This window comes from Pongo pygmaeus, chromosome 1 (assembly GCF_028885625.2).
Source record: "Pongo pygmaeus isolate AG05252 chromosome 1, NHGRI_mPonPyg2-v2.0_pri, whole genome shotgun sequence".
Lineage (NCBI taxonomy): Eukaryota > Metazoa > Chordata > Mammalia > Primates > Hominidae > Pongo > Pongo pygmaeus.
Window position 1 is genome coordinate 114044394 of NC_072373.2, and position 24750 is coordinate 114069143.

At 45.5% G+C, this 24750-nt stretch overlaps 1 protein-coding gene across 1 annotated transcript in view; it reads right to left on the reverse strand.

Moving 5' to 3' along the window:
* The window catches only part of VANGL1 (VANGL planar cell polarity protein 1), a 55988-nt gene extending 35112 nt beyond the window's left edge, over positions 1 to 20876 (reverse strand). Inside the window, exons 1-3 of the mRNA XM_054442287.2 lie at positions 20687 to 20876; positions 11301 to 11508; positions 2968 to 3100 (exon numbers count right to left, since the gene is read on the reverse strand). Of these exons, the coding sequence (XP_054298262.1) occupies positions 2968 to 3100; positions 11301 to 11371 (204 nt within the window). The 5' untranslated portion in view covers positions 11372 to 11508; positions 20687 to 20876. The remainder of the gene's footprint in view (positions 1 to 2967; positions 3101 to 11300; positions 11509 to 20686) is intronic.
* Positions 20877 to 24750: the final 3874 nt, after the last annotated feature.

Consider the following 24750-nt stretch of genomic DNA (forward strand, 5'->3'; position numbering starts at 1 on the left):
CACTCTTTAACAATATTTCTCATGGACCAAACTAAGCAAATCCAAGAATCCGTGTATGGCCAGATTGGTTTAAAAATTCTTTCTAAAACATGTTTTCATGAGGAACTAAACATCAAGGGCATAGAAACAACCAGGATTATTAAAATGTATCTTTTACTTTCTAGCTTCCTCTCTTTTTAAACTTCTAGGCAGTTGCTAGTTAAAGCAATTAGTCTAGCCATTTAGCAAAACCCAGGTGACAGAATTTTAAAAGATTTTGCTGTTTAAAAGCAACTGGCAACAATAATGGAGCAACAAGAGAGCAAGGCGCTGAAAAGACACAGGGGGCCAAAGAGGTTTTTGCCTCTGAAATTTGTATGTATCCTTTCACTCGGAAAAAAAAGCAGTCAGATGCAGTGGCAAAGTGCGTGAAATTAGGACACCAACTTAGAAAAAGCTAGTTTAAGTTAGTAGCTAAATCAGCAAGACAGAGATCACTCATAATCAAATAACCCCAAATCTAGTAATGACCAAAAAAACATGATTTATGAAATGTATGGGCTATGGTAAGAAGTGGTGGTGGTTAAGGTCTCAATCCTATGAACTAATAATCCTTCAACTTGGAAAGTCAGAAGTATCACATACAGTGAGAGAAATTCCTATTTAAGACGATGGCCAGAAGCAGCCAGGACTCTCAAACACTGCTGGTGGAAGTGGACCATGGTACAGTGCCTCTGGAGAACCACTCTGGCGGTTTCATATAAATTTAAATATACACTTAGCTATATGGCCCAGCAATTCCACTCTCAGGTTTTATCCAAAAATTAATAAAAATATACATCCAGCCAGGCGCGATGGCTCACGCCTGTAATCCTAGCACTTTGGGAGGCCAAGGCAGGCAAATCACCTGAGGTCAGGAGTTCGAGACCAGCCCGGCCAACATGGTGAAAGCCCATCTCTACTAAAAATACAAAAATTAGCTGGGCGTGGTTGTGCGTGCCTGTAATCCCGGCTATTCGGGAGGCTGAGGCAGGAGAATCGCTTGAACCCGGGAGGTACAGGCTGCAGTGAGCTGATATCGTGCCACTGCACTCCAGCCTGGGCAACAGAGCAAGACTCTGTCTCAAAAAACAAACAAACAACAACAAGAAAAAACCCCAAATGTCCATCCACTAGGAGAATGGATAACAAATTGTGGTAGACTGATACAATGGAATACTACTCATCAAAAGTAAAAAGAATAAGCTGTTGAAACATACCAAAACATGGATAAATCTCAAAATCATTATGCTAAGCGGGGCGGGTGGGAGGGGGCAGGAGACGGACCATATGATTCTAATTACATTAAATTCAAAAGCAGGCAAAATTGATCTACAGTGATAGGAATCAACACAGTGGTTGCCTTGGAGAGGTGAGGGTGGGGCAGAGATTGACTAGAAAGGGCATGAGAGAATTTGCTGGGGTGCACATGCATGCCTAAAAAATGTAGATATACAAAGGATCCTGTTAAGCTTCAGGTTCTTAGAAGAAAAAGCACCTAAGATGCTTTCATCAAAACCCCTAGATTTTCAATAAAGAAATTGAGGCCTACAAAGGCTGTGACTGCTCAAGGTAATGGAGCTATTAAAAAATACAGCCTCCAAACACCCATCTCAATGCTTTTCACACCAGATCATCCTGGGGCAACACCAAGAGCTTCCCAAAGTGTTCTCAGCTACGAGGTGCAGAGGAGATGCAGAGAAAGAAGAGCCTTTGCTGTAGGCCACCGGCACCTCTGAATCCACATCCAGGAGGAAACTGACCCCTTCAAGTACTCCAGGGTGATCCAATCCTAGGATTGGCCCCATCCGACCATCAGCCATCCCAGAGCCAAGGCAGGCAGCACTAAAGGCATTTGCTCATTGCTCAATGAATCCCATGTTCAACCCACAATTGTAGTTTTGTGTCCCAAGAACACCTTGTGTACTCTGAGGAATTCCAGTTTCAGTCCACCTATTTGATTATAAATGCTTATCTGTGTGTATGCACAGGTATGTACAGATGTATGCTTATCTATAGTCCTATATCTATCTTTACAGCTGTGTATCATACATTGCTTTGTTTATGAGGGGCAAGGCTGGACATGTGTATATATACTTCAGGATGTGCAGAGGGTATGCAAACATGTTTCTGTGTATAGCTCAGATGTTTATTTAAATCGGGTGGGCTGCCAGATAGTTGGAACCTGGAGAAGAACCTACACAATGGTTTAAAAAAATTAATAAAGCGTCAGTATTTCAAAAATATTATAGTTAGGATTTCACATAAAATCCTGATTTGCAGCTTTTCTCAAACAATGAATCCCTGCATTCCTGAGCAACAGTAGGTGTCTGGAGCTGCGGAGCTGCTGTTTCCTTTACAGAGGAAATGCATTCTCCAGTTAGCCATAGGCTCCATCACACCACACTACAGCACTGACACTGAGGCACTGCACAGATTGCTTGTTAACCCAAAGCTTGTTTAATATATTTTTGCCCCCTCTTTTCGACCCAGGGCCTCCTTAATTAACTTACATTTCTCTACCAGGCATCTGAGCGTGTGGTCTCTGAATTACTGCATAGCCCTAGTAGTAATGGTCAGTCTGGGCTGCCCCATGTTTTTTAAACTTCTTAGGTTTTCTGAGTTTCCTTCTCCCTCTTATACTGTTCCATTTTGAAATGAGTCGTGGGAGACTTCAGCTTTTCCCTTCCCTACCCTGTTGTCAACCTTGCTGGCTACTTTTCCACACCATGTAAAGCAGGCCAACCAATCATACTTCAGAAGAATCCCCACGCTACCAAAGGGCAGGACAGGCTGTCCTTAGACCAACAAGAGACCACGGGACATAGATAAACTAATTAGCATGCTAGAAAAATAAAGACAAAAACCCAAGAGAACCTAAGGAAAACATTTACAGAAAGGAGTCTTGGTCAAGTGGCAGTGTGCTTACAGACCACCTTTGATCCTTACCTGAACTTCCTCTGTCCGAGTAGAATCATTTCCCAACAGCGGCTCTCCAGTGGGAGGTTGAATGGTGACAGACTTTTCTGACACTCTGCCGTCTTTATTCCGGGGTGACTTGTGTCTCTCTCTAGTTCTCTCTCTGAAAAGCAACAATGAACTAGCACATTTATGCCATGTTAATTAACTCTCTGGGTTTATCAAAATGTAAGTATCATTTTGAATTTAGGCAAATTCTACACACACACACACACACACACAGAGCATCAAAACCCACCCATCTTCACCACACTTCAAGGGGTACATGATCTTTACTCCCTACTTAATATTTTCTTTCTGCCATCCCAAGACCCAAAACAAAGACTGCCACTCTTCCTCTATCAACAGTGATATTTTCTCAAAGCCTAAAATTGTACTTTTAGGATTTCTGTAGCTAGTTACACTTTATTGTAATAATTAGTGATTTGATTTGGTTATAATTTGCCTTAACCAATTTTCTAGGGCTTTTAAAATTGGGACAACACTGTAGAATATCTAAGCTTTGGTGTGTCCAAAAAAATCTGGGACACATTGTCACCCTTCACCTTTGGACAACAGAAGAAAGGAAATTCAAAGTCAGTACAAAGAATTGTTTACTTCTCATTCTTACAGGTTCAAAACGAAGTCATTCCCATAGGTTCTAGCTGAACTTGAAGACATCCATAGAAACAAACAAGCTGGAACAAAAGGCCAAAGACAGCAAGAGGGGTGGAGGGGGGTGTGTGTGTGTGTGTGTGTGTGTGTGTGTGTGTGTGTGTGTGTGTGTGTGTGTGTGTGTGTGTGTGTGTGTGTGTACATGGGGAGGGTTTCAGGCCTCCTGAGAAAAGCAGGCTGTGTGTGTGTGTGTGTGTGTGTGTGTGTGTGTGTACATGGGGAGGGTTTCAGGCCTCCTGAGGAAAGCAGGCTGCTGCATCATTTTACCCCACAGGAACTTCCTGGGTGGTCTTCCAGCGTGATTGTAAGAACCTTGCCTGGGGGTAACTCATGAAATTCCAAAATGAACCAATCACTGGCCAAGCCCAGGTCACAACCTGGGCAATAACCACTTATGGGAACTGGCACTCCCCCTCCAGCTGCCAACAGGAAACCCACAAGCCCCCACCTAAGGAGCCCCTCAAGGGTCAGTGAGTTCCCTCAGCCTCCTGCCCCCACAGCCACCTTGACATCAGCCCTCCTTCCTACAACCACTCGCCGTCATTTCCAAGGTCTCCCAGGCAGGATAGAAGCAGATTTTGGAGACAAACAGATCTTGGTTCTGCCCTACCAGATGTGTGATCTTGCACAAGTTATTCAATCTCTGAAAACCTTGGTTTCTTTATGTATGAAATGGTGACGATGACAACACCACATAATGTAAGTAGTGCTCAGTACAAGGATGTGGTGTAAGTGCTAATACACAGTGGCTATGATTGCTATTACTATTAGCCAATGTCAAAGAATGGTGTCTTGACTTAGTGACGCAGAGTGTGTATACCTTTAAGAAAGAGATGTAAATGGAACTATTAACACACAACATATCTTCTGTTAACCTACTACTTAGCTTAAGAAAACGTAGATTTCTTGTCAAACTTCGACCTTATCATTGTCTCCCTGGGATAAGCATTGACTGATTCCTTCAAAGAGCCAGGAGGCTCCCATGGCCAAGGGAATCTTTCAGTGACAACAATTCTATTCCTAGACCATAACTTATAATTACAATCTATTGCTGATACAGTTCAGATAGTTGTCCCTACCCAAATCTCGTGCTCAATTGTAACCCCCAATGCTGGAGGTGGGGCCTGGTGAGAGGTGTCTGGATCATGGGGACAGACCCCTCATGGCTTGGTGCTATCTTCACGATAGTGAGTGAATTCTTGGGAGATCTGGTTGTTTAAAAGTGTATGGCGCCTCCTCTCCCAACTGTCTCTCTTGCTCCCGCTTTCACCATGTGATGTGCCTGCTCCCACTTCACCTTCTGCCATGACTGTAAGCTTCCTGAGGCCTCTCTAGAAGCCAAGCAGATGTCAGTACCATGCTTCCTGTAAAGCCTGCAGGACCGTGAGCCAGTTAAACCTCATTTCTTTATGAAGGTGTCACGTATTTCTTTATGGCAACGCAAGAAGAGACTAATACAACTGCAAAGTTAGATTCTAAAAACAGAGGTGTTCTGGTCAACTCAGGTGTTTTGTTTTAACAAGGCAGCTAGGAAAACAGCCAAATAAGCAGATAATTTGGTTGTTTACCCAGAGATGCATCTAACAATGCCAATTACCTCACATCCTACCCCAATTTATAGAACACTTTGTTGAATGCTTCACTATAATATTTCATTCAATCCTAATAATAATCCTATGAAGCCAGTATCATTATCTTCATTCTACAGACAAGGAAACTGAGGCTCACAGAGTTCAAGTTACTTCTCAAAGTAGTATTATAGTCAGTGGCAGACCTGAATTCAGGTCTGTTGCCACCACTTCTATTCACACCCACTATGGTGCACCGTGTTGAAGAGCAATTGGAAGATTTCATGGCATAAATATCCTTAAAGCTCATTCTCACACCCTTATACTTGAAAACTATTAGAGCTATGAAATATGCCTTGAAGCTATTGCTAGGAGTCACAATTGGACCGTGACCTTAGATAGCACAAAGCTGTGTGCCCAACACTCTGGGCTGTCAAATACAATCACTTCAAAAGGCACCCACTGTGAGAAACTATAAAAAATTTGGGAGAGACTTCCCATGTTGTTTGGTCAGTTTCTGAACTAACCTCAGAATAAGTCTAGAACTGCTGCTCCACCAGCCCTGCCATCGGCCAGATGGACAATGCCCCTCTTCTATCTTAATCCGTTTCCATTTTCCCCAACTACTCCCACATTTATCACTCTCTCGGCCACCAGCCAAGTCACATGCTCACCTAACCCATCTATCTATTCACTAGTCCCATGGGTCAAATCTTGTGACAGCACAAATTCCAGTGGAAATCAAAATTCTTTCACTGAGTGCCAATTCCCGGAGCCTGAACCCTACCAGGGCAGAAAGCAGGTGGGGAGCCACCCAGGGGTGGAAACAGCCTCTGTTGCCAGCCAGGGTTGCCATCACCAGCCCTCCCAGCCTGGCTCTTAAAAGGTCCAGGAGCACCCAAATGTGAAACAACTAACAATTCCCCTGATAACATCGGAGGGAAACCAGAGAAGAACCTGTTATCTGATACCCAAGCAAGGTTTCTCATCCTCCAGAGCCCAAAACCCTAACCAGCGTGTCTTAAACTTTAAAAACTTCTTAAACTTAAAAAACTGTACAGAAAAACTACCCTAGGTATGGACTCAAGTGCAGATTTGTTGGCCCCACTCTCAAATAATTTTCTGGAAGGGAGACAACAGAAATCAAAATTTTCCCCAGCATCCCAGGTGACTGCAGGTGGTAAAGGAAACTTGCCCCAAGATTCTCTTCCCCAAATGCTCCTAGGAGGAGGTTGCTGAGTGACTGCTAGGAAGTTTGCTCCTTTGTGAAACGCCCTGTATATAGCAGGGGCTTGATAATGGGAGCCATGAGTGTAATGCTCAGCTGCACAATGTTATAATACACAGCACCGCTTTATTAAAATAGTATGAAGTGGATGAAGTTGGGAGAAAAGCTCAGGACAGTGTGCAGTCATGACTGAGGGATACCCTGAGCCAAGAGCCTTCCACCCACTGTCAAGTGAGAGGTGAAGGTGAGGCACTTCCTGTCAGCTCAGCACTAGCACTGTGATAGGTACTGGTCATGCTACCAAGGGAGCAGGACCTGCCATATGGCTTTAATTAGAAAACAATTATTAGAAAATTAGAATAGCTTTATCAGAAATCCACTGGTTCTGAATTACTGCTCTAAGAAGGTCTCTGAGCCAAGCCAGGACTCCATAGTGACACTCTACAAAAATCCTGGCATTCAGTGCCTTCCAATCTGCAGAACTGCGGGTCACAGTGCGGCCACCTCACTGTAATATGTACTCAAATGCTCATCTGTGTAGTTCCACATGCCACAACTCCAGGGAAAACCTATGGCTGCCAAGTGCTGTCTGGGAGAGGGTTCCCCAATGATGAAGACAATCTGTTCACGGCGTCTAAGAGTATGGAAATGGGAGACCAGGAGAGTAAACAGACTGCCAAGCCACAGGGAGAGGTGTTACAAACACATGTATACATGTGTGTTTTTCCAACTCTGCCTCAGTGGTCTGGATCACCTCTGTGCCTTTGCTGGGCGGCTGTGTCAGCTACAAGAGTTTTTCTTTGTATCTTTATCTCTGAATCTGTCTCCACGCAACATCTGCCTGTATGAGTAAAGATAAGTATATCTGTGCGTGTTGTGTGAGGGGCAGGAAGAGCAAGCGGTGGCATGCAGGCAGCCCAGGCATGTGTCTGCACCGCACATGTGTGAGCAAATGCGTCTGTTTAGGTGGTTCTAGAGCTAAGCCCTTGGGGGTTGCTGTCACCCTCCTCGTTCCAGCTAGAACCCCTGTAATTCTCACTGTTCCCACTTACAGTCAGCATTTCCTGGGAAGATTATTTAGTCCTGTTTCTGTTGTTTGCCTATTTCTATTTGGGGAAAGCTGGCCCCACCGGTTACTCCTCCCTTTCCTTCTCTCCCACAACCCACGACCTGTCCTTTCTCTCTGCTGGCTGCTGGGGCCCGGCTGGCTGCTTCCTCTTGGCTATGGCTGGGGTAGGAGGGCTTGGCGCAGGGCACACAGACTCTGAAGCAGCCTTGGAACAAAAGCACCAATTCCTCCACTGCCCCGGCGGCCCTCTTTTTGTGCATTTTAGCACATTAATCACATGAGTCACCCTTCATTTCCCTTTCCCAAAGTAGCATTTCTCTTCTAAAGAAACAAGGTGGGCCCAAAATCTGCTGAGGGCACCTACTAACTTTGTAATTTTAGGCAAATAACACTGCCCTCTGTGCGTCGATTTCATCACCTATAAAATGGGGCTATGACCTCCCGCCATTCTAGGATTGCTGTGAGAATAGGAGATAATGGCTATGAGGGAGGGGCCTAGCAGACACCCCCAAGGCAGTTAACATAACTGGAAGCTGCTGTGTTTAAATCAGGGCACTTGTGCTCCAAACCCAGCTTCAAACAAGGATGAGAAACAGAAGGAGCTCGGGGCAGGTGCTGCTGAACGGGGCCTGTGGTGACATGGCAGAGCCCAGCTCCTGAGACAGTCAGAAACCCTCTGGCCATAAGAATTGAATCACACATTTCAGCTGGTGGGTAAACTGATCAGATTTAGTTATGAAATACCAGAAACAGCTGTTTTAAAATACCAATTTTTTTTAGCCCTACCAATTCCCTTGTCAATACCAGGCTTCCCTCATCCACACCACAATGACTGAAGTTAGGCGGGGTCAGCAGGAGTCCACACCATTCTCCCAGCAAGTTAACTGGACACCCTCTGGAGACTGCAGGCATCGCAAAACCAGGCCACTGACCTCTTTGTTAGAAAACAGTCACTTGTCATCTGCTTGGAACCTGGCCAGTCTTCTAAGATGATCACAGTGTCATCAGGCATATCAAGTTTGGTGCATTTCATTATTCCTCCCTGAGTTGGAGTCTGACTAAAATTACCAAACAGCATGGTCCCTCTCCAACCCCAACCCACCTCCTACCCTTCCATTCAAGTTCCCAACAAACCTCTGAGCAGGGCAGCCTTCACAGGAACACTCCTCGGACAAAACACCCTTGGCTGGGCCTGGGGCCTGCTCTCATGCCTGTGGAGGGCAACCCTACTGCTTAACATTCTTTAGTCCCCAGCAAAGTACACCACAGCTCATGCCCTCTAGGGATGGTGCCCCTCGCCCCACAGTTGCTGTGCCCTATGCTGCCTCAGTTGGAGAATCCACCATCCGTAGGTGGTAGTGATGTTTTTTAAAGAACCCATGGAGTGCACCTACAAATCTCTAAGGTCCATCTCCTCTCTCAGAGCTTTTCTCAGAGTAGATATCCAGGAACATTTTTTGAATAATTGATTAAAAGATTCAGCTTGTATTAACATTTGCCAAGTACTTTCTATATGGGTCCAAGAATGCATTAAAAATTCTGCGTGTTGTTTTAATTGGAAGTTACAGTCTCTTAAAGTTACTATGAGGGCATTGGAATATCAATTTCTGGAGGCCCCAAGAGGCCTAAGGAAATAGCAGAGTGTAGCAATGGGCCCCGAAGCATAAAAGTCAGAACTCGAGTGTAAACAAAAGAGCCCAGAGATGGTTCCCACAAAGGATACTGCAAGCCAACCTCCTTTATTCATCCCCAAGCACCCAGGGAATCCCAAATTCCTACTTCTGTCATTGTGGTGTGGATGAGGGAAGCCTGGTATTGACAAGGGAATTGGTAGGGCTAAAAAAAATTGGTATTTTAAAACAACTGTTTCTGGTATTTCATAACTAAATCTGGTAAGTTTACCCACCAGCTGAAATGTGTGATTCAATTCTTATGGCCAGAGGGTTTCTGACTGTCTCAGGAGCTGGGCTCTGCCACGTCACCATAGGCCCCGTCCAGCAGCACCTGCCCCGAGCTCCTTCTGTTTCTCATCCTTATTTGAAAGCCTTACCTGGACTCCAGCACAAGCTCACTGACATGTTTTCCCCAAATTTTTATAAGAGCAATACATAAAAATTTAGAAAACAATTAAAGTTAAAAAGAAAATATGACCATAGTCCTATACTCAGAGACAGGAATAGTCACTATGTGAATACTCATCATATGTATATGTAACTATCATAGCATACAACATTTTGAATCCTGTTTCTTTTAACATGGTCTCATGAACATTTCCTCAGGTCATCGAGTATCTTTGAGAACCTATCCTTATACTCTATTCCATTCATTTCTAAAAATTACAAAATATACACTTGTAAAAAAACTGAACAAGTACAAAAAGATAAATGAAAATTCCCATCATTCTCCAGCTTCTGCCGAGCCTCCCCCTATGGATGACCACTCCTGGCAACTTGGAGAATACCCTCTCAAACCTCTTTCTACATGAGTAATCCAGATGGGCTTGTAAATAATTAGATATATGTAGCTCACTGCTGTTTTACAGAACAAAATCTCACTCTGCATTCGGCTGCTTGTATGGGGAAGAGCGCAGTCAGGGAAAAACCACTACAATCACTATTCCCAAGCCAGTGTAGAGCTGGGCATTTGGGCTGGGGCCAGTTGGTACCTTGGAACATAGTGCTGAAATGCCAAGGCCATTACAGCATTACTTTAGCCACTGGTGAGTGACCTCCAACCTGTACTGTGTTACATGCTTCACATGCATAATCTCATTTAATCCTCTCAACAGCCCTGTAGGAGAGGACTGCTGTACCCATTTCACAGATGACGAGGCTAAGTAAACGGCAGCACTGCAATTTCACCAAGTACAATTCTAACTGGTACAGTACCACCTATCTGTTCACTGATTTCTTTATTTATTCCTTTGTTCTTCTACTTAGCAAACATTCTACAGGTCAGTAACACAGCAGGCCCTAAGAATACCAGTGCACACCTGCTAATTTTGCAGAGAAGGGGAAGTTTGACCAATATCACCCAGGACAGTGTTTTCAAAACCCAAACTTGTTCACCTGAAGATTAGTCAAAGAGAATAAGGTGCCAGGCCAATCCTACCAGTTCACTAAATAAGCCTCATGACAAAGGCATAATGGACAATGAGTCAACAACTTCAGGTGAAAAGCAACAAGCAATGAACACTTTTTAAATCTTCCATTTACATTCTTCATAAAGCTTTCAGGAGAGCTGATACCTATAAGAAATACCTAGAAACCGAGGCGGGCAGATCACAAGGTCAGGAGATCAAGACCATCCTGACTAACAAGGTGAAACCCCATCTCTACTAAAAATACAAAAATTAGCCAGGCGTGGTGGTGGGCTACTTGGGATGCTGAGGCAGGAGAGTGGCGTGAACCCGCGAGGCGGAGCTTGCAGTGAGCCAAGATGGCACCACTGCATTCCAGCCTGGGCGACAGAGTGAGACTCCGCCTCAAAAAAAAAAAAAAAAAAAAAAGAAATACCTAGAAATGAAAAACATTTCCACTGCAGGAAGAAACTTTAATTTAAAACCAATTGTGAGAAATTAAAGTCATCAACTCTAATGGTGGCTATAAAATGTAAATTGGTGGCATAGTTACTCCCAAGAATGTTAAATGCTCTTAAAGCTCAGCTTCTCATGCACCAACGGACAAAACGTCCAGCGCCAAGTCACTGAAAAGTGAGTGTAGAGAACCCCACCAACCTGTAGGTTTCCCAAAAGGAAAAGTGGAATAATGAACAACTTACATACCCTTGTCTGTGAGATTTTTTCGAATGACTTGAATAGTAAGAATATCCAGAATAAGTGGATTCGGTATCCATAGCAATGGAGGGCTTGCCCTTGAGGAAGGAGCAGGTACTGTTTCTCCTTAGAGGTAGAGAATTTCACCTACCAGACTCCTAAAACCTCAAGGAGTCTGGAAATCAGAAGAGGAGCCACTCTTCAACAGGAACAAATTCTGGGAAAGAGGGAAAAAAAAAGACATTAATCTTCAAAGCCAACCTTAATGGGGCTGAAAGATAAATGACAAAGCCACACCTCCTCTCTGGGGTCTCTATCACGGAACAAGCAAGCGAGGGTGAAGCAACTGAACTCTAAACGCTCCAGCCATGCAGCAACCAGCTTTCCCAGGCGTCTGGGAGGGAGACAGGCTAGGCGCTGAGCAAGCTGAACCCCTACCACAGCAGCAGGAAAATGGGAGGCACTTGTCCACATCCTCAGGATGACCTGACCCCTGCTCACTGGCTTTAGGAGGTGGCTTTCCACATCTACGACCCTCCACACAATGCTCAGCCCCCCACTGTAAGTTTGCTGGTTAAAAAAACAATATCCAGCGAAGTTGCTTTTAAGGGATTTGGTCATAATTTCCAAAAGTCAATTAAAAAAAAAAAAAGACCTTCAATCTTTTTGATCTAGGATCCAAATTTCTGGGAATTTATCTTAGGGAACTGATTTCTTTTTTAAAGACAAATTATTGTTGTCTCATTGTCTATAAATAATAAAATGCTAGAAACAATCTGAATGCCCCCAGAATACAGGAATAGGTAAGGAAAACATGGTTCATCCACCAAAAAAGTATCACGTATGTTTAAAATTATCATTATAAAGAATAGAAACTCTTATAATGATAAATTTTAAAAGCAGGATACAGTATTGTTGATACACAGTGAACCAACATTACAGTTACAATTGTATAAAATTGCTTATGTAAGGACAAAGATTTTTAAAAGGAGACAGAAAATGAAATCAGGCAATTTATTATTTGCAGGCTCCTGGGTCTTTTCCCACATTTTCATTAGATATTGCTTTGCAATAAAAATAAATTGGAAACATTTCCAAGTACATTCCTGAGCACCCACATGCTAAAATTTTTACTTCTAGAAAATCGAGATCCACAAGTTCTGTCTCTTTCTGCACCCCTCACCCCAGAGCTAGTCTCAGCTCAACAGGGTTCCTTCTTCCAGCCGCTGGAAGCTGAAACTGCAAACACAGCCAGTGAGATAAGTGTGAAGAAAAAACAAAGGAGCTGTAAATGCCATACCCTAACCCTCCTGGGAGGAGGCCAAGTTTCCCTGACCCCAGCAACAACACGTAAGTCTGGAGGGAATCAGGTCAGCACAAATCACCATACACCACCAACACAGCCCCCACAGCCTCTAATCTCAGTTAGGGTGTATTTACCCTCACCATTCATTCTTCCTGGGAGTCAGGTACGATCACTTCCAAGGTCTGCCACCCAGGGCCAGCCTCCTTTGTCCCTGATGCCCTGACTTACCATTCCACTTCTCCTCTGCCATCAAGAGCCCAAGGCTAGCCCTGGGGAAACCTGAGTTCTAGTCTGAGCCCAGCCACTGTTTAGTACAACCTGGGATAAGCCACTTGCTTTCTTATGCCTCAGTTTCCTCATCTGTTAAATGGGGTAAACCAACCAGCCACCGACCTCACAGGTAGATCTGAAAATATAAGCAGATACAGTTTCCAGAGGTGGGTTCCAATCTCGGGTTTTACTCACTTACTAGCTATCAGGCCCCAGTCAAAATCAGTAAACCTCTTTGAACATGTAACTGTAAAATGCAAATATCAGGGTTGCTGTGAAGACCAAATGAGCTAACAACTAGGAAGGGACCCAGCGCGAGCTCCAGATGTGCTAGGTAAACGAAAGTCAGTGTCTATCAGTACTCCCTTTGTGGGTTCCGAAATGCTTGTTCCTCTGTCTTTCTAATGAGAGAAATGCTTGGAAAGAAGCAGAGCAGACCGAGTCTCTGTGCCAGGCTTCCTGCCACAAGGCTCACCTGCAGTCAGACAGAATGGAGCTCGCATCTCAGTCCGCTGCCTACGAACTAGCTGTACACCTGGGCAAAGCAGTTTCTCCTTGGAGCCTCAGAGACTTCCCAATCCATAAAAAGGAAGCAAGGCAGCTTATTATGGTGGGGGTTTGTAGGGGGAGGTAGCTGTAAAGATTAAATGTGAAAACACAGCAGGCCTTTTTTAAATGCTAAGTTTTGCTCCTGGACTTACCCTACTTTCCTAGAAGACTTCAAGGGCTGAGTCATCTTTTTTTCTGCCTACTGTCTCCACCATTTTCACTAGCAATTTCAATCAGCTTTCAACACCTCAGTCTCACTTCCTTTCTGCCCTGGGCTTTGCTGTTTTCTCACCTGCTTCATAACAGGCAGACGTCAACATTAGGATGTGCTTCGAAGATCTCCAGCCCTGAGTGAATTGAGATCCTCCCTGAAAGACCCTCACCCAGCCTCTGCTGATCTGCAGATTCTAATGTCCAGTTCTCTGGCCCAGAACACAGATTTCCCTCTCTCTTCTAGATTCATAATTAACCCTTCACAACTCCTACACTCTTTCTGCCTTGCAACCCATAACTCTGGATTCCCCATTCCATCCCAACTTCCAGCTACTTTTTGCTAAATGCTGCTGGAGTGTCTCAGAGGCAGGTGGCCCAGGCCCTGCAGATCTGGGCAGATCCAGCTTGGTGCTTCCTAGCTGTGACATCAGGGGGCAGATGTTTGCCTCTCTGAGCTTGTCCAACCCCGCCCCATAAAATGAGGTCATTTAATATTCTCTCTTCCCAGGGTTCTTGCGAGGATTAAATGAAACTGCAAAGGTAAAGTCTCTGGCACATGGTAACCCAAGTTTTATTCCCTTCTCCCTCTTCCAGAGGACTTCATTCCTTGTCCTCACTGAAAACTTGTGGCCATTCATTAAGACAACTCCAGGCCTGTCCCTCAAAGGAAACCACGGGTCCCAACTGCCCTCCAGGGAAAGGCTTTATCTAACTCTACCAACCACCCTAGTCCGGTTTCCCTCCCACAATTCCTTCCTGTACTTACCAAAGGAGTGGTCTATACATGCTGTCACTCCCTCCTTCTCCACTTTCAGTCCAAATCTCCAGCCACAACACTCCACTGAAACAGTTGGCCAAGGATTGCTATGAGCCAAGTAACATCCTTGTCCTCCTCCCCCAGTGCTTTTTATTTCATTTATTAGTCCATCCACCTCCATATTAAGTGGCACCTACAAGACCATGCTAAGCAATGCTAGGGCACAGCAATGACAAAGGCATGCTGCCTGCCCTAGCAGAGTTTCTCTGCAGCTAGCTAGCCTCCAATTTGATGCCGCTTATGTTACTACTTCTCCTCTAACACTCCCTCTCCTCTCCCCCCATTACATTATCCCTTGACATTCAAAACTCTTCTCATTCTTCTCCAACCACAGATTTCCTATGGCAGAAGCTCCTTGAACACAGCAACTACGTCTTACCTCCACCCAGGATATTTTGAACATAGCAGGTACCCAACAAATACTTACTGAAAGACTAAATCCCAAGTGCACATTTCCTACTGAGAGTCCTCTTGCTCCCCTTGGGAATACCATCATCCCTCTCATAGGTGCTCTCCAGTATCCTGTTCTGTTCTTCCCAATTCCTCAGCTAAAGCAATACACTCATCCTATGGATCCAACCCTGTGCCACCTTCAACACCCTCTCTGATCCTCCCCTCACTCTACTGATTCACAGCCACCCACTTCCTCCAGGCTCCACCTACACAGGGCTAGACCACTACAAAGCCTCCAGGTGTCCTCACCAGCCTATACACAACTCAGGCCCCTTCTAAGTCATACCGTTTCTCATAGTTACAAACTCTTATCCTATCCAAGATCTGAGTGAGGACTAAGAGGATGCAATAAGAGGCAAACTAATAAAATCCAAAGTGAACTTATTTTAAAAGAGTCTGAGCCAAGGTAAGAACTTCAACAAACTTAATAGAAAAGGATATCCTGAAGTTTATCACTGCAATGATATATCTATGAGATAGTTCCCTTGCATACACAAGAAATTAACAAAACTCATGATAAGGTCAGAAGGAATCCCTTATCAGAAAAGATAATACAGCAATGAAAAGGAATCAGGTTCCCAGGGTAATAAACTGATAGGCTGTCACAGCAGCATGAATGGGACAGTCATATAAAGGTGGGAATATGGCTCCTAGAACCTGGAACTGTCTGTCATACTGACCCCTGACATGACTCATATTGTGTTTGGCCCAGGCTGGGCAGCAGCCAGAGTAACCTTTTAAATTACAATGCAGACGTCACTTCCCTGTTTAAAACCTTTCCGTGGTGTCCCACTGCACTTTAAATAAAATACAAAAATCTTTCATTTGGTATGCAATGTCCTGCCCAGCGCTCTAGCTCCCTCCTCCTTCTCTAGCCCCAGCTCCTTTAAGGTAGAGTCTTAGGGCTTTGGCAGAGCCCAGTATATCTGTTGGTACTCACCCTTTACATGCCCTGTTTTGCCAAATTCCTACTCATCACTCCTTAATTTAAATACTGCTCCTTTCAAGAGGCCTTTCCTGATCCTTCAATCTCAATCAGGCTCTTCTCTAGTACCCTGTACTCTTCGTTTCTATCCAACTTCCAGTGATACATTTGTTTGTGTGATCACTTATTGTCTAGTTCCTTTACAGGCTGTAAGCTCCATGAGGGCAGAGGCACTTTCATGTCTGTCTTTCCAGCTCCTAGGACATTATGGGTACCCTATAAATGTCTGCTGAATGAAGGGTTTTGTGGCAGCTCTTAGGACATGAGGCCATAGATTCATTGTGGAAGAAACTTTAGAAATTATCTATTTTAAATCCTTAGTTTTAGAGGTGGGGGAAAAAAAAAGATGCAGATATTAGATAGAAGCGTGATACCAGAACTATCAAAAAAAAAAAAAAAAGCGATACTACTGGCTCGCATGGCAGTCCCACTCAGGGGCAGTGTTCGTATGCCAGACACACTGAGTAAAAATCAGCAGCAGCCTCTTTCAGCCACTGCCCAAGAGCATCTTGCCTCACCGGTCACCCACTCCTTAAGAGTGTACTGCTTGGCACTGCTTGGGTAGGGGCTGGAGGCAAATATTAGGACAGGGCGAGGCTCACTGAACCACATCGCATGCAGGCAAGGTCAACACTGGGATATAGGTGCACAGGGTGCTTCTAAGTGGCAGTGTCTTAAATTCTGGACTTCCTAGGCAAAAATATCAGAAAGAATCTCCTTCACCACCCTTTATCAAAAGCAAAATGAAGATAAGCAGCCTCAAACAGAATTCTCTCCTAAAGTCATGTTCACTCATATAAAAATCCTACTACTTAAAATGAAAACACAGTGTTTAGCAAATCGTATGAAGGAAATAATATGATAATGACAGTGGTAAACATAAGCTAACCTTCGCAAAAAGGAAATTATAAAAACATCAACAGCTCTGCCTAGAGCTATTAAGTAATTAAGGGAGCTCTGGTTTGGAAAGTTACTATGTAAGGGGTACACAGACACGCACTGAATTTAAAGAGAGATTTTGCTTCCTATGCAGTAAGTAGATCTATTTCCAAGGAAAAGTGGTGTCTGGTACAACCATGCTTATATATGCTGTGTACATTATTTTGAATATTTGATTTTTACATAGAATTCTGCAGAGATTATGCTATTAATTATTATTTATATTATGTCTTGAAGCTAACATTCTTCTTAGGGGTACCCATTTTTAATTAAATGGCACTCAAGGGGAAAGTGACAATTGAAATAATTTTGTTTAGAGTCAACTATTCTTCTAGAGAGTAGCAATGAGCCCAGATTGTGGGTTAAGAGCATTCAAATCCTGGCTCTAGTACTTAGCTGTGTGACCTCAGAACAAGTTACTTAACTGCTCTCTGCCTCAGTTTCCCTAACTGTAACAACAGATTTTATTTTACTTATATTATAGATCTGTAGTAGGTATTAAATAATTCATAAAAATTATTAGAACAGTGCCTAGCACATGTTCAACACAGCTAGCACAGCTGTCAACTACTACTAGTATTCACTAGAGTAAAATTCCTTCAGTTAGGAAGAACTGAAGGGGTTGTATGGCATATAACTTCTGTATCATTTTCACTGAACTTATACACATTTTTCTGGTCTCTGCTACCACCTTTAACTGCTACTATTAACTATAGCTAAGTAACAAGTGATTTCTATTCTGTTTCTTACAGGCCTCTATTTACCATCCCCAGGTTGGAAGCAAATGTCAGAGAGACCAGAGAAAACCGTGTGTGTTTTAGTGGGTTTATTTGGAGGTGCATGGGGCTGGAAAGGAGCGGGCAGAGATGCAGGGCAGATCTATAAAACATTTTGAACTTGTGGTCTATAAACCACCAAACATCATGCAGGTCACTGATGTGAGGATCTGCTGGGCTTATGGCAGTTGTGACAAACTCAATGATTCTTTTATTACAACAGCTTATAAGTGAATGATTCTGGGTCATTATTTACAAGGAAAGAAAATGTCAACTTCGTTTTACTTGTTTCGCCAATGATTTCATCTCACCTCGCCAGAATAACTTCTCTCAGCTCCAGTCATTAATTACCCCGAAACACCTCCGGCAGCTGGGTACAGATTTCTGAAGAGGTGTGAATTGTTAACATGTCTGGAGTTATGTGATGTATATTTGTTTGCAAGTGACTCCCTTGTTCCCTGCCAGATATTTAAACTTCAGAAAAATAGATCTCACGAGTACTACCTCCTCTGTAAATCTGATGGCACGGAGTCTAATCACTGTTGTCCTGTAAGTGGGATTCAGAAGGACACTGCTAGAGACAACAGCACACACATGTATCCTTGCAACAAACTTCAATACTGCTAACATCAGACCGATACTGCTAACATCAAACCAATACTGCTAACAGAAACATGGTCCAATCACAAGCCCACCTAATCTTTTCCATCTTAAGGAAAATAGAATAGCATGATGCCGAAATCATATGTCCTATACAGCGAGACCCTAACCAGCTAGCTGATTTTACAGAGATGATGGTAATAGTCTAACAGTTTCTAGTTGTCAAGTGTTTACTATGTGTTAGATGCTGTTTTAAGTCACTTACATGTAATATCTCACTTAATCCTCATAACAAGTGTTTAAGAAAAAATAAGACATTAATATCATGTTAGGGAAACCAGACTGACACATGAGCCAGGGCTTAAACGTTGAGAGTCTAACTCCAGAACCTGTGTTCTTAGCTACAGAAAATTGACAACACTGTAGCAATTACTAGAATTGTTTGTTTATATAGAGGAGAATAAGCAACAATCATAAATTGTCCCAAACCACATATAACCCCACTAAGAATTTTGCAATTTCAACTTCTACTCACAGGTTCAGTGTCCCAAGCATCGTGAGGCACTCAGGAGAAAAGAAATGGATCTAAAATAGTTCTAACTCCTAATGAGCTCATAGCCCCAATATGGAGACCTCCAATTAAAACACAATGTGACAAGGGCCCATCCCACCAAAATAGCTGATAAGGCCTAGGGTAGCAAGCACGGTGTGCGTATATATGCGTGTTAAGGGGATGATGAAGGGGAGGATGCCTTCTTCATTCAACACATTTATCCTTCAAACAAAGGGTGACATGGAATTGCTGCTTGGTAAAGGAACTTTAAATTTCCTTTATGGTTTTGTCCTGTTGCTTAATACATATGACAATAAAAATGTACTGCTTGGCAAGCAGTCCTTACAAATATATCACTCTCAAAATTCTTCTCCCATTTTACTTACAAATTAAGTTGCAAGCAAGCCTCACTGCCAACATTGTTAATAGTGAAATTCCACACTGAGTGTTTTCACTAATTATATTGAGAGACATCAACGTTTGGGAATGTTTAATGCTCATGGATAGGTGAAGCGTGTTATTTCTTTGAACTGGAAAAAGAAACAGTTTCCTCCCACAAATCAAAGCCCCAACTATATCACATTGATTTAATTCAACCCTAAAAACTCTATAATTAGTGGTTACAGAAAATGGCTAATTACCTCTCCCTGTATTCAGACAATTTCTGCCATCTCACTTGCAGAGCCTGGGAGCTGTGTACTCAACCCACCCACTGAAGGGAGAATGCTAATTAGCATTGTTGACTGGTGATACAAGTTATAATATTTTTCAGCAACCCCATAAAATTTATAAACATGTCAGTGAAAATGCCAGATTCTTTTACAGTTTGTTAGCTTTTGGACTAAGTGTCTAGGAATACATTCATTTCTAACCAAAGCCAGGTCAAGAGTTTTAACAAAATGCACGGGCCATCTACACAATCATCATCATAAGGCGCTCAAACACTTCCTAACGAGAATCTAAGGGAGCTCACAACACCTTCGCAGCGTGGGCATTAGACCTGGTTTGGAGAAGTGAAAACTGAGCAACAGATTTCTCGGCTCCAAGTCTCATCTGCTCATCACCCAGCAGCCAGGCCGCGGCTCCGCCCCAGTCCTGCCGCCACCACGGACGCGTTTAAATTTTTATAAAGCTTCACACTTCTCTAGGCGCGATGCTTGGGGCAGTTCAAAGACTGCAGAAGGAAATGAGGTCCTGCCGGTGGAGAAGGCTGCCCCGGCGCGGTGAGATTTCCTCCAGCAGGGACACCTTGGGCAGAGACCCGCCGGGCGCCTCTGCTCCACCCCGGCGTTTTTGAAAGTAAACTCCTACCTGCCTGTTGCACTCTCCCAGGCGCAACCGGACTCGCCCCTCAGGCCTCCAGGGCCGGCTCAATTCTTTGTGAGCGAGGTGTGCACACAGACCAGCTCTGTCCCGCTTCCTGGCGAAGGGCCAGGCGGTGCCCGGGTCGAGCCCCCCCAGGGGTGGGAATCCCGGTGCGCGCCCGGCTCCCGCCCTGCACGGCTGCTGCAGCCGCCCGGTGCCTCCAACGCTCGGCCACTCCCTGCCGGCCTGCCCGCCGCCCCTGCACGCGCACCGAAGGGGCGCACTCCAAAGGCCAGCCCGGGGAGAAAGGGGCGTCCGAGGTGTGAGCAAGGAACCCCGGGACCCTAAGGAGTGGGGTGCGGCAGAGATCGCACGGCAGAGCCAGGAGGGGCGCAATGCATGGGGAGAAGAGTGGAGTCAGAGGAAGCACGACCCGGAGCGCTCCGAAGGAGGGGAGGGAGCTCCCGGCCCGAGGCGGGAGCCGGCGACCCGGGGTCGAAGTCCCGCGGGGCGAGTGCTGGAGGAGGGCGCAGGGGCACGCGAGGTCCGAGGTGGGGGCGTCTCCCAGCCAAAGGTCTGCCCCGGGGGCCGCCGCCGCCGCGCAGCGCTCGGCCTCTCGCGGGACTCACCTCCGCGCCGGCCGCCCGGGCTCCGCGGCCCGCGGTCTCGGCTCACAGCGGCCCCGGCTCTGCGGCCTGCGCTGGGCTCCTGGAGAGGCAGAGCCCCGCCGCCGCCGCCGCCGCACTGCTGCTTTCCGCTTCCTGTCCCGGCACCGCCCCGCAGCCCGAGCCCAGCCCTGCGAGCCCGGCGCGGCCGCGAGCCAAGAGCAGCGAGCGCTGCCGGCCCCGCCGCGGGCCCGGCCCACCTGCAGCGGAGGGCGGGACCCGGCCGGCGTCCCACTCACCTCGTCACCGCCCCGACCCCACACACCCGGGACACACACGAAGGCGTGCGCGGTCACACTCTTGCACACGGACCAGGGAATGACACCTCCCACACACATTCACCCTCATCCACACACATTCACCCTCATACACACACACACACTACACAGACGTGCACAGCCCAGTAACCGGCTCTCTTCTGGGCAGACACACACACTATAAACACATGGCCCAGGAATTGATCTCTGACACCGCCCCCTCCCTCCCCCACATACTTGGAATCTCAAGCTCACACACACACACACACACAAAATCATGCACAAAATCCGAGCCCATTTGCCCTCACGAGCGCCCCCATCCACATAGTCACACGGCTCAGGGACTAACCCCCCAACCCCACTCAACACACACTCATATACACACTTTCCAAGAACTGACCGACGAATATCCATGTACACCATATCTCAACCCATATACACACACTTAAACTCACATGTAGCCCTGGAAATGACCCCACAAATAGACACACACACACACACACACACACACGCACACACCCTACAAGCCACCACAGCAAGCCTCTCCCCTCCTCCTTCCTTATCAGAGCAGGCACTGCCACTAGCCTAGTCTCCTAGAAACTGCTAGATGAACACATCTCTGCAGGCAGGTAGCTGAAGCTTCAGTGCTGACTCCAACCAGGTACTGTTTCCTTTCTGAGCCTTTGTTTGCCTGTCTGAAAAGTGGTGAGGATGCTGCTGTCCAACTTGCAGGATTGTGGTGAGGATTACAAAACAGTTGGCAACGATTTTCATGAATATTTGCACTTTTCTTAGTTGTCTTGTGTTGGTAGCATTAGGGTTCCTTACTGATCATCTCCAATCTAGCTGGGACCCAAAGCTGCTTACGTGGCAGGATTTTCCAGTGGAAGCAGTGTATAATGAAACGCTGAATTTCCTAAGAGTTGTCTACAGGAGTATTTCGGGCATTTGGGGTGGGGAAATGCAGGCCCACCGTGACTAGCCTTAATCAGGGAACCTTGGCCCCAAGAACCCCTCACTCTCCTGATCACCTCTTCCTCATCCCTTCTAGCCTCCATTTTCTCTCACATATGTCACACTTCCTTGAGAAGACATCCATATGTTCAATGTGGCTGATTTTCACCACTCCCAACCCCCAGGCTCTACTGCCCCACTCAGTGGCCTAGACCATCTGCCTCCCCCACCCCCAGCCTCCCAGTAGGCTCCAGAGAGCAGATGTTGCTGACTCAGGCAGCCAGGTTCCTATAGGTAAAGCCAATGGTCTATTCACCCAAATCAGCACTCAGGTGCAGAAATGTAGAATATTATAAAAACATGTCTCTCTCATCTCTAAAATGTAGAACTTTCAAAGTTCAAACAGACCAGGGATTTCCAATTCTAGTCATGTACCTGAATAGCTCCAATTAACACAGAGATCTTCAATGAGTTTTCAGAAAGTAATTCTAATTCACTTAGGTTCTTATGTCTAGCCACCTTACCAGATGATGTTTTGTGGGAAAGAGGGGTAGTTGCAAATAACCTATTTTAAAATAATAAATTCACCTTTAAATGCCATTTAGAGGCTGGGCTTGGTGGCTCACGCTTGTAATCCCAACACTTTGGGAGGCTGAGATGGGCAGATCACTTGGGGTCATGAGTTCAAGACCAGCCTGGCCAACATGGCGAAACCCCATCTCTACTAAAAATAAAAAAATTAGCCAGGCATGGTGGCAGGCACCTGTAATCCCAGCTACTCAGGAGGCTGAGGCAGGAGAATTGCTTGAACCTAGGAGGCAGATGTTGCAGTGAGCCGATATCATGCCACTGCACTCCAGCCTGGGCAAAACGAGACTCCATCTCAATTAGAAAAAAAAAAAAACATGCCAGGGGACCGGGCAAGATGGCTGAATAGGAAGAGCTCCAGTATGCAGCTCCCAGCAAGATCAACACAGAAGGCAGGTGATTTCTGCATTTCCAACTGAGGTACCCAGCTTATCTCATTGGGACTGGTTAGACAGTGGGTGCAGCCCACAGAGGGCGAGCTGAAGCAGGGTGGGGAGTCACCTCACCCGGGAAGCACAAGGGAATGGGGAACTCCCTCCCCTAGCCAAGGGAAACCATGAGGGACTGTGCTGTGAGGAACAGTGCATTCCAGCCCAGATACTATGCTTTTCCCATGGTCTTCACAACCAACAGACCAGGAAAGTCCCTCGGGTGCCTATGCCACCAGAGCCCTGGGTTTCAAGCACAAAACTGGGTGGCCATTTGGGCAGACACTGAGATAGCTGCAGAAGGTTTTTTTCATACCTCAGTGGCTCCTGGAATGCCAGTGAAATGGAACTGTTCACTCCCCTGGAAAGGGGGCTGAAGCCAGGAAGCCAAGTTGTCTAGCTCAGGGGATTCCACCTCCATGGAGCCCAACAAGCTAAGATCCACTGGCTTGAAATTCTTGCTGCCAGCACAGCAGTCTGAAGTCGACCTGGGACACTGGAGCTTGTTGAGGGGAGGGGCATCTGCCATTACTGAGGCTTGAGTAGATGATTTTCCCCTGACAGTGTAAAGAAAGCCACTGGGAAGTTTGAACCAAGCAGAGCCCACTGCAGCTCCACAAAGCTGCTGTAGCCAGACTTTCTCTCTAGATTCCTCCACTCTGGGCAGGGCATGTCTCAGAGAAAGGCAGCAGATCCAGTCAGGGGCTTATAGATAAAACTCCCATCTCCGTGGGATAGAGCACCTGGGGAAAGGGGCGGCTGTGGGCACAGCTTCAGCAGACTTAAATGTTCTTGCCTGCTGGCTCTGAAGAGATCTCCCAGCACAGGACTCAAGCTCTGCTAAGGGACAGACTGGCTCCTCAAGTGGATCCCTGACCCCTGTGCCTCCTGACTGGAAGACACCTCCCAGAGTGGTTGACAGACACTTCATACAGGAGAGCTCTGACTGGTATCTGGCAGGTGCCCCTCTGGGACAAAGCTTCCAGAGGAAGGAACAGGCAGCAGTCTTTGCTGTTCTGCAGCCTCTGCTGGTGATACGCAAGCAAACACAGTCTGGAGTGGACCCCCAGCAAACTCCAGCAGACCTGCAGCAGAGGGGCCTGACTATTAAAAAGAAAACTAACGAACAGAAAGGAATAGCATCAATATCAACAAAAAAGACATTCACACAAAAACCTTATCCCAAGGTCACCAACATCAAAGACTAAAGGTAGATAAATCCACAAAGATGAGGAAAAACCAGCACAAAAAGGCTGAAAATTCCAAAAACCAGAGCACCTCTTCTCCTTCAAAGGATCACAATTCCTCACCATTAAGGGAACAAAACTGGAATGGAGAATGAGTCTGACAAATTGACAGAAGTAGGCTTCAGAAGGTGGGTAATAACAAACTCCTCCAAGCTAAAGGAGCATGTTCTAACCCAATAAGAGGAAGCTAAGAACCTTGAAAAAAAGTTTAGAGGAATTGCTAACTAGAATAACCAGTTTAGAGAAGAACATAAATGACCTGATAGAGCTGAAAAACACAGCATGAGAACTTCATGAAGCATACACAAATATCAATAGCCAAATCAATCAAGCAGAATAAAGGATATCAGAGATTAAAGATCAACTTAATGAAATAAAGTGTGAAAACAAGATTAGAGAAAAAGAATGAAAGGGAATGAAATATGTCCCAAGAAATATGGGACTATGTGAAATGACCAAACCTACGTTTGATTGGTGTACCTGAAAGTGACAGGGAGAATGGAACCAAGTTGGAAAACACGTTTCAGGATATTATCCAGGAGAACTTCCCCAAC